A 13,275-nucleotide genomic window follows, 5' to 3' on the forward strand; every position below is an offset into this window, starting at 1 on the left:
TCAATGTAAATCAATTTAATATTTTTTAAAAAAACATGTAAATGAACAGTTTTTAAGTAGATTTAATAAGTATCACCATATGTATAGTACTGGTATTTTTCAATCTTGCATAATTACATAATACATGTATATAAAAAGTGGTTTTACATTCAAAAATATAATTTCCCCCTTTTATTATTATGCAATGCTACATGCCAACATAGCATGTGTATATGAAATCAATAGCTTCCAAAAGCTGTAAACTTTTTCCAAAAATGTAAATTAATTATGATTTATGACTTGTTTTTGTAAATGTTCTTAAGTCTGTTCAAGGAAAGATAGACAACTCTATGGAGATTTCAACCAGCTGGCAATGTATTTCTTCTCTTGGTTCCTAGCAGACACCACATCAACTGGGTCAGCTTTGTTTGAGCCCCTTAAGTCCAGATGGTGGGCACCATTAGGTATCAATATGGCAACTACTGAGTCTGACTGAGATTTTAACACTCCCCCTGAGGACCATGGATCCAAGAGACCATTGCTGAAAAAAAGTTGATTTTCAATATTTTGAAAAATTTATACCGGTATCTCTTATTACACCTTTGATATATCGGAGTGAGCTGAAGGTCCTAGTCACTGTGCTTGATGTTTGTTAATCATCTGTACATCTCAAATTCTTCTCTCTCTCTCTCTCTCTCTCTCTCTCTCTCTCTCTCTCTCTCTCTCTCTCTCTCTCTCTCTCAGGTTTCTTGGTTTAAAAATGATTTTTTTACTATTAAATACAGTGTATTAAGTAAATAAGAACTCCATACATTTTAGCTTTAAAAATTTAATATTTTCCTGTATCTTTAAACAGGGCTCGGATCTTAATCTTCTCAAGGATAAGTATCATTTTCAAATGGTCACCACCATCTCTTCATAAGATATGGAAGTTTGGATGTATTCGTAATTTATTACAAGCCCCCAAAAAATTAATATATCCAAGTTATTTTACAAAGATTCCACTAAATTAACATTACAATATACTATTTATCCATTCATTAAAATGAAATTTCTCCATCAAATTAAAAACCTATTATTTCTTTCATGCAATGCCATGATGAGAGGAGAATAGTGAGAAATAATAAATGTAAGTCAAAGGTTATGTAAACTGTTGACTAGAAAGAAATTAAATGTCAAAATGATTTGAAAGTCTGCATGATCTCAATGTGTAAATTGTTATTTATCATGTTTATGTGACAGTTAAATTGTAGTACATATGAACTCTGTAAATTGAGTAGAAAATATTTATGAATATCATTTATGTAACAAGTACCTTTATATCCTGTGTAAAAAATATTGAATTTTTTTTTACATTCGACAACAAACTCATAACTATAATTTTACAATTTTAAAAAAAGCTATTTGTACCAAACACTTAATATTACCAAAAATTCTGGAAAAAAAAATTCATTATCCACATAACATTCAAGAAAGCATTCAACTAAATTTTAAATCTTCAAAAATGAAGCAAAGTTTAACCAGTCATTTAAGAATATATTATTCATCCATTCATCAAAATGAAATTTCTCCATCAATTAAAAACCTCTTATTTTCTTTCATGCAATGCCATGATGAGAGGAGAATAGTGAGAAATAATAAATGTAAGTCAAAGGTTATGTAAACTGTTGACTAGAAAGAAATTAAATGTCAAAATGATTTGAAAGTCTGCATGATCTCAATGTGTGAATTGTTATTTATTTATCATGCTTATGTGACAGTTAAATTGTAGGACATATGTACTCTGTAAATTGAGTAGGAAATGTTTATGAATATCATTTATTCAAGTATCTTGATACCCTGTGTAAGAAATACCAGGTATTTTATTTTTTTTTTACATTCGACAACAGCTGACTCAGTGCTATTATTTTACTGATTACAAAAAAAAAGCTATTTGTACCATACACTTATTACCAAAAATTCTGGGGAAAAAATTCATTATCCACATTATATCTAAGAAAGCTTTCCACTAAATTTTTAAATCTTAAAAAATCAAGCAAAGTTAAAACAGTCATTTGAGCTATGTATCAAACTGACCTGAATATTATATTGGATGCTGCAGACAAGTTTTTGCCCCAGTATTGAGTCTCTATCCAGTTAATATCTGGTTTCACCTTCCAATTTTTAAGACAACCATTTGTGTATTCCTTGAAGTCCCATGCAGATTTCTCAAACATATCTGATTTTCCGTTCGAACAACTTGGAGCAACCATTTCTGTGCAAGACTGTGGATAACATTATTGGAGATACAATTATATGAATTCTCTAGGAATATACTATGAATTGAATATAAGAATGTTGGAGGGAGGTCCAAACAATTCAACTAAATTTAAAATTGATCTCATATAAAATATCTCCCAACAGACTTATCTGATAAGAGCACTATATATAAGAAGGGCAATAACTCTTATCTGTGTGCTTTTACAAATGTACCCTTTAAACACTTTTTTTTTTAAAAACCAAATGCATCAAAACATTTCATATTCTAAACATGCATAAACATTAACATGAACCTACCTGATCAATCTACTGTAACTAAAAGCCTATCATTTACACATGTAGCAATGGTGAGTAAGTGGATTAACAATTAGGTACCTGATAGTCCCATCCAGAGATTCCAAGGTTCGGTATGTCTCCACTCCCAATGTCAAAGCAAGAGGTGGATCCGGTATAGTTATAGAAGACATTCATAGCCTTGGCTGTCCCAATGATCAAGTTGTCTCCATTTAAAGGAGTTGATATTGGACGACAAGTTTCCTAAGTTCAAAAACATCATGGTGTTGCTTTAGTAGTTGGCATTAAAAATGAGCCATTAAAGATTTATAGAACTCTGTATGTGTTAAAAACAACTACACTTGAAAGAGGCCAAAATATGCATTACCCGGTATTTTTTTTTTGGTGGAAAACATACAACAGAGAAAAGTATAATTTTTTTTAAATTGTTAAAAAAATTTAAACAGATGCTTAGGTATAGATGCACTGGATATAGAGATAAAAGGTTTAATGTTACTGAAATGTTTAGTAAGTATAAGAGGAGAACACACCTTTACAGGCCAAGCTGGTAGTGGAGCCAGGAACTTGGAGGGGTAAGGATAATCCACCATAGCCAGATAGACAAGGGCAGACACTATCCAGTTCTTTAGTGTAGTCACATCATCAGCACTCTTCAAGGGCTTACACAGATGGAATATTTCTGACAGTTTGGAAAGTCCACTAGCTGTTTGTACAATGTTTTGAAAAATAAACTCCATGATCTTGAAACAATGTACAATATAATGATAGTATAATGATGTTTCACATTCAAGTACAGTTTAACCTGTTAACCAGGAAGTCTTGGTCACATCAATATTCAGTTTCCTTTAACACCAATTCTTTAAATCTCTTTAAGAAATGAAGGATTGTGAAAATACTTAAATTTATCATAATTAGAATTTCCCTGTATCTAAGTTTTCTTTATGAATATTTTACTGTATAATAATTACTGTGTAAGTAAGCATACCCTGAGAGGCTGTGGTATTAAGAGTCTTCCACAGAGCCTTGATGTTATCCACACAGGCAGAGGAGGATTTCCGGAAGGTCCCAGTTACAGTGCGGTCAAAAGCGTCACAATCTGCATCTTTCCGGAATGTCCAAATAGGTGCTGAGGCAGCCAAAGATCTAAAGTGACAACAGTGTAGATAGGAAATTCAGTCAAATATTTCTTGCATAAAATACTGTAAATTCCCTGTATTACTCAATACTTAATTTTCAATCCCGCTGTTTTGCACCAAATAACGAGAATATAAAATCGTGAACGCAGAACGTTTTTCTTTATTTTTTATTGTTCTCAACTCTCAAAAAATAATGGCAAGATTTTAAAATCTGCGGAGAGTGCTTCTTTTACAATTTTTTTATTTAGAAGAATGAGCTAAACAAGATCTTTTTTCCCTAAATCTGTGCCACTTTATGTAGTACCAGTAATAACCAGAAAATTAACTTATTTAATCAATTAAAGTATGCTTGCTTTGATGATTTCAGTTTTTTTCTTTACCCTTGCACAACATTTGGATATTTCATACGGAACCATGCAGCCAGCATTCCTCCATAGGAACCTCCAAATGCAATGACTTTGCTTTGACTGGAGCCTGGGATGGAAGACTTGATGTGTTTGATCAGTACGGCATAGTCCGCCAGGGCCTGTTCAGAGGTCAGGAAGTTCATCTTTTTGGGGTCCTATGTAAATAAAAATACAGTAAAACACGTTTATAACGAAGTGCCAAGGACAGGCGATTAATCATTTTACTTTGTTATAAGCATGTTTTGTTATATGCGACAAGTTTACAACATATAGTAAAGTCATGGGATATGAAAATCACTTCGCTGTAAGCATCAATTCATTATAAGAGTGCCTATTATAACTGTGTTTTACTGTACAGAATGAGAAATACTGCAGAAACATTTTTAAAGAGGGCTTCAGGTTGTCATTATCTATAAGTGTTAGACTGGCCAACAGTGAATTATTTTTGTGACCCAGCATACTTTAATATGTAGATAATCTCATACATGAGAAGAGACATTAAAAGACTTTTTCATGTTGAGAAATACTAGTAGTTTCAAAGAAGAGGTTGTTATGATCCTCCAACATTTCTCTCAGGGAGACTCACACACAGAAAAAGGCTTGTTTACAGCATAAGACTTCTTCACCTTGAATGCAGTTTGTCCATATGGAATTGATGTACCATAGTATCTGTGTTCAGCAAAAATCAACATGGCTTTGAATTCTGGTGCAATATCCCACATGAACCCCTGAAAAGACAAGAGATGTTTGTGAAACATTTATGCCCCCCTCCCTTGGAAACATCCACAAAGAAAATGAACGTAAACTGCAAATAACTGGTATTTTTCTAAGTTCAAGGGCCATAACTCTGCCAATAATTGCTCTATCATACCCAAAATCAAACTTGACCTTATCCCAGATATTATTTAGATAAATCTGTATATCAAATTTCATATCCATATGTGCACCCTCTGCGAAGAAAATGAGCAGAAACTGCAAATAACTAGAATTTTTCTAGGTCCAAGGGCCATAACTCTGTCGAAAATTGCTCGATCATACCCAATATCGAACTTGACCTAAATATTATCATGATAAACCTGTACACCAAATTTCATTTCAATATGTTCATCCTCTGCAAAGAAAATGAGCGGAAACTGCAAATAACTAGAATTTTTCTACGTCCAAGGGCCATAACTCTGTCGAAAATTGCTTGATCATACCCAATATCAAACTTGACCTAGATATTATCATGATAAACCTGTATACCAAATTTCATTTCAATATGTTCATCCTCTGCAAAGAAAATAAGCGGAAACTGCAAAAAAACTAGAATTTTTCTACGTCCAAGGGCCATAACTCTGTCGAAAATTGCTTGATCATACCCAATATTGAACATGACCTAGATATTATCATGATAAACCTGTATACCAAATTTCATTTCAATATGTTCATCCTCTGCAAAGAAAATAAGCGGAAACTGCAAAAAACTAGAATTTTTCTACGTCCAAGGGCCATAACTCTGTCGAAAATTGCTTGATCGTACCCAATATCGAACTTGACCTAGATATTATCATGATTAACCTATATACCAAATTTCATTTCAATATGTTCATCCTCTGCGAAGAAAATGAACGGAAACTGTTGGTGGACCGACCGACCGACCGACAAACAGCAGCAAAGCAATATGCCCTTCCTTCTTCGAAGGGGGGCATAAAAATTGTTACAGCACAATCTATATGAGATCATCCATCAAGTTCAATAGGATGCTATTTCTAAATGCAGTTGTAAATTACTAGTATATTAAACAAAATTACAGGTATATTTTTTTCTCTACATACCACAAAAAATGTTATTAATTCTTTTAATACACATATGAGACAGAGTTTTGTTACCGTGTTATTACAGAACAGCGTAATGTCGCCCTCATTGCCAGTGTACAAGAAAATGGGTCCTCCATTTGGGTCCCAGTACTGGTCTGCTATAAGATACCTCTGCTGGTAAGTGTCTTGGTTGACAAAACCAAAATGGTCTATCTACAAGATGTTTTTTTTCTTTTTTAATATTATCAGTATTCATGCTTACCAATATACATGGGTTTTTTTCATGAATATAAAGAAATCATTAGTGGAGCATGTATAATAATGGAATATACTATTATCCATGTACTAAAAGAAAAATAATTGATTTCTTTTTTAAAAAATGGTCTGTGAAGTCCAGTATAAAATATTGGTTGTATCAACAGTGCAAGAAAGATCAGTTGAAAGAAAATCTGAAAAATTCAGGGTCAAGTTCCAATCCAGATCTGGTCTCTCATTATTTCTTTCACCAAGTTAAATTAATGCTGTGACCAACCCCTGGAACAGATATATTAACTCCTCAGACCTGCCAGGGGAGAGAATCTGAGATGTTGATCTTTAAGGTACATGTATCACACCGGTAATCAACCAATCAAAATGAACTAAATAATGAACTTATAATAGTCAATTGTAGTTCCATATATACTTCAGAATTATTTTTTCCTTGACTGCATTTTTACATTTTCCTTTACTCAGTTTTAAAAATTTTTGTACCACTAAGTAACATATTTCATGTATTCAGGGTTGTCTCTAAAAATTGAAGTAGAAGGGAGAAATAAAAAAGTAGAAGGGGATCTAGGGGTCTAGCTTATAGCTAGATTGTGTTTGAAATGCAATAATAGCCGGGTAATTACGTCACTTTAGGCGGGGAAATTCCCCGCCTCCCGGGTCTTAGAGACAACCCTGTGTATTTTGTTAGGTGATGATCTTTTTTCACAGAGACTACTTCTTTCAGGGCACATGCAGCAGCTTTCTGGGGAGTGTGCAGTCTGTTTACATACAAATGGAAAACACATGGTTTTGAGGGTAGATGTACCTGTTCGGAGCTAGATATTTTGAGAAAATGCCTTATCACTTGCCCTTTTTATGGTGTTAGCTGATGAGATAGGTAACAAATAATATTTTCTCCGAATATTTTGTCATGAAAAAAAAACAAACTGATTTTTAAGAATTTTTTCCCCTCTATAGTGCTATATAGTGAAAACAATTACCAGTGTGATACCTTAAGGGTGAAGGTCACTTGTGAAAGAGAAATAGTTTGATTGTCAGCTGCAGATAGCTCAGTTGAAAGAGCTAGAGAACTAGAGATTAGGGCCAAGATTTGAATCCTAGTTTGATCAATCATTACTTTTACCATCTCAGTACAAATCAGTTACCTACATGTATGCTTTTTACCACATTCATATATTGATTTCCAAATAAAATAAGTGCCAAAAAAATAAAATAAAATTTTTTACAAGAAGCACTGGTGTCTAGCTCAAAATACTTACGAGCTGAATAGACTAAAGCATTAGAGTAGAAAAATCAGGAATCCAGTAACACAAATTAATTTTACACAAATGTTAGTTTGTATTTTCTCTACGCCATGTGTCCAGCATCAGACCTGCAGGCACATAGAGCGAGATAGCAGTGCTTGAAATAATTTTTGTGTGACACGAAATACACAAAATACAGCTATTTGAAGCGTTAAAATGTTTTGTAGTTACAGTTACCATGCAAAATCTTATAGAAACGCCCCTCTTGATCAACTCACCTTTTGTGTTAAATATTCTGTTTTGTAATTGTAATCCGATGTGGAAAACTTAGATACTTCTCTATTCTTTTGAATTTTCTTTGATTTAAGAAGAACAGAGCTTGTAAAACAAACAAAGAAAAGTAGAACAACAACTGTGCAAATTTTCATGTGTGCCGCCATGATCAAGTCATGTGAGATCTATAAATAAAAACAGAAATGTATCACAAGGAAAATATTTTTCCGAATTTAAGTTTTATTGCTCTCTACAAGTTCATATATTTACGTCAAGAAATTTTTTATATAATATTCTTTCATTGTTATTAAAACAAAATTTCATTACTGAAGATAGAATTTAAAATTGAAAAACACAAAGAAGACCGGAACCGTTTGGTCTGATTTTTAGGTAACCTTTGCTGACGAGCACTTCCGCTTTCAATCTCTCCTCGAAAATGAACACATTTCTTTCCAGATTGAATACAATTTTTGCCTTCACGCTTAGCGTGATGGCAGCTTTGACGTTTTGCTGTTTTCTTACAACGGCATTTAATTCACACAAAACCTCAGTTTATCTTGGTACAGGGAAGGCAATTGTGTAAGTATGGTAAATTTGTTGAAGTACCGGCATATGTCTGTATCGATGTATGTTTCCTTGTCTGTCGAACTGTTCCACACACAATTTACTGTGTCCTTTTAACATTTTGACATCATTATTTTACATTGCAATTTCGAATGTTTAAGTATAGAATTTAAAACTCTTTAAGAGCCAACAACAGGTCCAGCACAATCTCCTGATTTAGCTATATAGCTTGATAAAGCTATTTATTTGCAGTTTTTCACAAAAATGTTAATTATCAGAAATGTACAAAAAAATCACAAGAATTATTGCTCATATTTATACCGTGATCCATTAAAAAAGCAACCCTAATTAAAATTAGTTTCAACACTGCTGCTTTTGAATACTTTTAAGCAAAAAATATAAATCAATTATCTTGTTTACTGTAACTGATCTTCTTTATATTTCATTCAAGAAGTAACTGTGAGGTCATAAATCAATTGCCCCAAAGGTTTAAAAACTTTAAGTGCAAAGTCTCTGACAGAGACACAAATTGAAGAGTAATCTTTGCGTGCATTGTTTAAAGAACAGTTCAAAGTTGAAAACTATCACTTCACTAAAGTGATAGAAAAAAAAATACAAATTTAAGAAAAATGATTGACAAAATAGCTAAATCAAGCTATTCTAAATAGCTTTATTAAACTATATAGCTTTTTCAAGCTATATAGCTAAATCAGGAGATTGTGCTGGACCTGACCAACCAGGCACGCATTATACTAACTGACGTCTAGAGCTGCTTCCATGGGTCAACTGATGTTACAATTTGATGAACTAATTCATACCAATCATATACAGGCATAACTTATCAAATTGATAAGATTTGTGAGTTCATTAGGAGCTTTTTGCAATCAATATGTGCCGGGGTGAGGTAATTAATTATGATAAGGGTAACAAGAAGTGCATTTCAACTCCCCACGCATTCTTTGAATCATCACATACCGGTAGTTTTGATATGGCATTATATATACTTTTTGAAAATAATGATGGTAATGAATTGTAAAAAATGCTGGTTTTTAATTTTTAAGGTGCAATCGTGAAGTACGTTTTTCTTTAATTGAATTTTTGCCTGCATACCATTCTACCATGTACAAAAAGTGCTTTATAGTATCTGCAAGCGAATGATTAATTATTCAAAAGACATTTAATATAAATCAAAATTTTTAAATAAGGACCTTAATACTGCAATTGAATCTGATGAATTTAAGTTGTTGGTATTCAAGGAAGTTCACAATAAGTATAGATATTTGTGTATTTAACTTTTGATTAATAAAGTATTCATAAATTTGTTTTATTTTGCAGAAAAAATGTTCCAGACTACAGTGCAAACAGAGAAAAAAGTGACTTAGGCTTCATTGTGTTTGATATGACTGCGGGTATCCTTTTGTAATATGTATAAAATTTGCATAATTTAAGATATGATTTTCATTGATATATGTTGTGTAAATCTGTAGATATTTGTGTCTCTTTACATTTAATATATACATTTATCTATAAATTGCTTGACTCTTCCATATATCTTTAAATTGATATGTGTGTACAGAACAGACTTAATCATATAATCCCAAGATTACTACTATAGAAAAAATCCAAGTATCGCATATGACATGCCATTTGATAAATTGCTGAAAAATGTTATTAATTATAGATCAATAGTCAGAAACTCATGCTCAAAATTGTCTATACATGTATATTGAATGGTTCACTGGTTAGAGCTGCTACATTTGGTTTTTAAGATATTTTATTATATTTGTCTCAATGATATATACTCAATGCTCTGATATCGTAATACAATAAAGCACCAAATATCTTGCCTTCATATTTATGTACCATATTCTCACATAGATCAGGCCAAAAAGTGCTTTGTTCAGTAAGGATCCTTAATTAATTCCAGATTTAACTAAAATATTTAACTGGAATGTTAAACAACTATTTTTATACCTGACTGCAGAGTATGAAACAAAAGATCATGTAAGTATAGAAATTTTTCTCTTTTATAATCATAATAATACATGTAAGAAGCAGTGGTATTCAACCATTTCATATATTTTGTTTGTGAGCAAAGTACATGTATTGCATTGTATTGTTTAACAAATTGCATTGTTAAGTCTAAAAATACATACTTGATTAGCTTATCTTTTATCAATATTTTTCTTTTTATTTAAAATCCAGACCCTTCAATGATTATATATCAGTATCATTTTTATGAACTTTATTAAAATATCAGTAAGTCCTTTAATGAGTACATTTACATGTATTGGTTTTTTCTTAATTTTAGCAACTGAACCAAGTGGTAATTTGGGACAAAATCATCAGAAGGGGAGAGAATGCCATGTTGGATTACCGAAGCATCAACACAAAATACTATTTCTGGGACTATGGAAATGGATTAAAGTAAGTTGAGAAGGTCGAAAAATAGGTCACCAAATACCGGTATAAAGGATCAAGGGAACTTCTCAAAATTTGTTTGGTGTCAGTGTTGTCATCAGCATTATTAATTAACTTTTATCATTTTCATCTTCTTCTCAAAAACCACTATGCAAAATTTATCCTTTTCAGTATTTAAGTTTTTACAAATAATAATAAGGGTCAGACAAGGAATCTATAAGAGGAAAAGGTCAAAATTTATCAATGAATTTTGTTTTAAAAAAATGTTCTAAGGAACAAGGAGGATACAACTTAATATATTCAAGATGCAGCAAGCTAATACATAAAGATAAAATATTCAAGCCTGTTTGTACCATGACCCTAAGACGGTTTTTGTTAGGGGGTGGGTAGGGGAATGGATAACCATTTTAGGCGAAAACATTCTTCATGTAAAAAAAAAAAAAAAGGAGATTATAAGTTTTAAAAATACAACATTTTGAAATAATTTTTTGTTAAGATAAGTCGTATGAAAATCCCATGAGGGTCACGGAGGCCACATTTTATGGGAGTATTTTGGGGGGGGGGGGGGGGGGGAGAAGAGTTATTGTACTAGATTGTATTAGATACCAGTATACATGTAGTTAAGCTAGTTACATACTTCAAATATTTTTACAAAGAAGAGTCGTATGGTCCATTGGCATTTTGCTTTTTATGGTGTCATTGCATACGATTTATGACTTCTCAGAAGATAAATATACATGTAGTTGAAGTGCTCAGGATTTATGTTTGATTTGTCCCCCTTGTGTTACCATATTGGTATTTTCTTATCATAATGTCATTTGAATGTGATAGATTATGTCGTAAGTCTCTTCTCATAAATTACATTTTGGAAATTTATAGTTTTATTCTTAGATTAAATCTTGATAAAATTAAATGATATTGAGTTCATCAATCATGTGACAATGGCATACCGGTACTTGCATTTCCTGGTACTTTCTCATATATGGTTCAACTTGTATTTACTTACACCAGTAGACACTTGGATATCACTGAATAGGTAGATTATGGTACTCAATATCAATACATGTACAAAGAAATGATAAATATAAACTCAAAACTGCACACAGCTGTTTCAGGATCTTACATTATTAAAAATGAAACTAAGATTGATCAGCATGTCTTGGTTTAAAATACCTGGTGACGTGGGTCTGTCACTGAAATTTTTTTTCCCCTTGATTAAATGTAGACGTGCCTTGTGCAATCAGATCCAACAAAGTACATTATTTATTGCCTCATTTATATGCTAGCACACTTTGAGTTGTCTTTCTTGATGTGAAATGTTGCATTTATTTTGTAGGGGAAACAAGAATGTGACCTTGACCTTATCTTGGAACGTCATCCCTAACGCCGGGACTCTACCAAAAGTAATGGGAGAAGGCTCTCACAAGTTCAAGTTCCCAGACGAGTACAGTGCTAATCGATTTTAATTCTGAGGAATCAGCAATGGGAATGGAGAATGTGTCTGAAGGCAGCACTAGATCTGAGTAAAAGCTAGCTGTTTCCTTGTTGTGTATGCTGAGTGATTGGAATGCTAACAAAATTAAGGCATACATGTACATTTATTGATCAGCAGATCCAAAACTTTATCAAAATATTTATACTGTTACAGTGTTTTCATTTGGTCCGGGTTTTTGTAATTGCCACAGCCAGTTTTAAGTTTGATTTCATAATATACATGTACATATATTAAAGTCTAATTTATATCTAACCACCAACAAAAAGGAGAAGGGGGGTGTTAAAACAGTGTTGGGGGAATCACAATCACATCAGTTACATAGAGTATTTTAAGAAAAATAGACAAAAGATTTGCTGGTTTGATTTGGGTGAAGAGGAAAGTTACAGCCATAGATAAATTCCATGAGCATTTAAATATTTGAATGCCCTATCTAGCTTTTACCACTAAACTGCTTTTTTCATTTGATTGTTATGAAAACCTGAGAGCAACACTTTTATTTTTTGGGGGGAATATCTGTTTATATATGGACTGTAAGGTGATGGGATGTGTAGCTGGGTGTTGTGTGTGAGTGTAAATGTTATTGTATGGAGCCTGTGTTTTATGAAATCAGTGAAATTATGTGTTCCTCATGTTGATAGTTACATGTATATAAGTGATTGTATTCAATGGTCAATACTGATAATGAGTTTAATACCTACTGATAATAAACCACTGCACATTCATTTTCTCATGACATTAAAAGGCAATTTTCACATGTCATATTTCAAGGTTTTATGCAAAATGTTTACATAGCTAGGGTTTATAGATTTATTTGTGATAGATGTTACAGTATTTTTTAGGAGAAAAAGGAAAATTTTAATACCTAGAGTTCATTGATCTTTTGGGGTTTTTGGTAATATATAGTACAGTTTAAAACTAAAAAGGAAATGATGGAAAAGATGATCATGTGTAATTATTGTAGTAAGTTATTGCATAATTTTCATGTGAGAGTGTTTTTGACTGTTGTAATTTGTGCTTTGAACGAACATATTTAATGTCCTGTTTCATTGTGTGTTTGAATGGTATTTGCTGGTGGACAGTGATGAGTATACATGTACATGTTTAAATAAATGGGAATAAAACTGATACATAACTATC

General features: G+C 32.3%; 2 protein-coding genes across 3 annotated transcripts; one reads left to right on the plus strand and one right to left on the minus strand.

Moving 5' to 3' along the window:
* On the minus strand, nucleotides 1–7,852 carry LOC105336248 (lysosomal Pro-X carboxypeptidase). Of its 2 annotated transcripts, none has more exons than XM_066076618.1 (9): nucleotides 7,660–7,852; nucleotides 5,947–6,083; nucleotides 4,702–4,803; nucleotides 4,049–4,230; nucleotides 3,518–3,675; nucleotides 3,063–3,235; nucleotides 2,614–2,775; nucleotides 2,056–2,243; nucleotides 1–520 (listed from the first exon to the last, which is right to left on the minus strand). In XM_066076618.1, exons 1-9 carry the CDS (start codon nucleotides 7,823–7,825, stop codon nucleotides 328–330), a joined length of 1,461 nt encoding a protein of 486 aa, XP_065932690.1. In that variant the 5' UTR covers nucleotides 7,826–7,852; the 3' UTR covers nucleotides 1–327. The 2 variants fall into 2 exon arrangements, with proteins under 2 accessions (XP_065932690.1, XP_011438787.3); XM_011440485.4 differs by having other exon boundaries at nucleotides 5,947–6,087; nucleotides 7,664–7,851.
* A 199-nt stretch (nucleotides 7,853–8,051) lies between these two features.
* Nucleotides 8,052–13,275, plus strand: LOC105336249 (signal peptidase complex subunit 3). Its single transcript, XM_011440486.4, has 5 exons — nucleotides 8,052–8,237; nucleotides 9,558–9,631; nucleotides 10,150–10,226; nucleotides 10,534–10,649; nucleotides 11,980–13,275. Exons 1-5 carry the CDS (start codon nucleotides 8,095–8,097, stop codon nucleotides 12,107–12,109), a joined length of 540 nt encoding a protein of 179 aa, XP_011438788.3. The 5' UTR covers nucleotides 8,052–8,094; the 3' UTR covers nucleotides 12,110–13,275.

The sequence above is a fragment of the Magallana gigas genome, chromosome 2 (assembly GCF_963853765.1).
Source record: "Magallana gigas chromosome 2, xbMagGiga1.1, whole genome shotgun sequence".
NCBI lineage: Eukaryota > Metazoa > Mollusca > Bivalvia > Ostreida > Ostreidae > Magallana > Magallana gigas.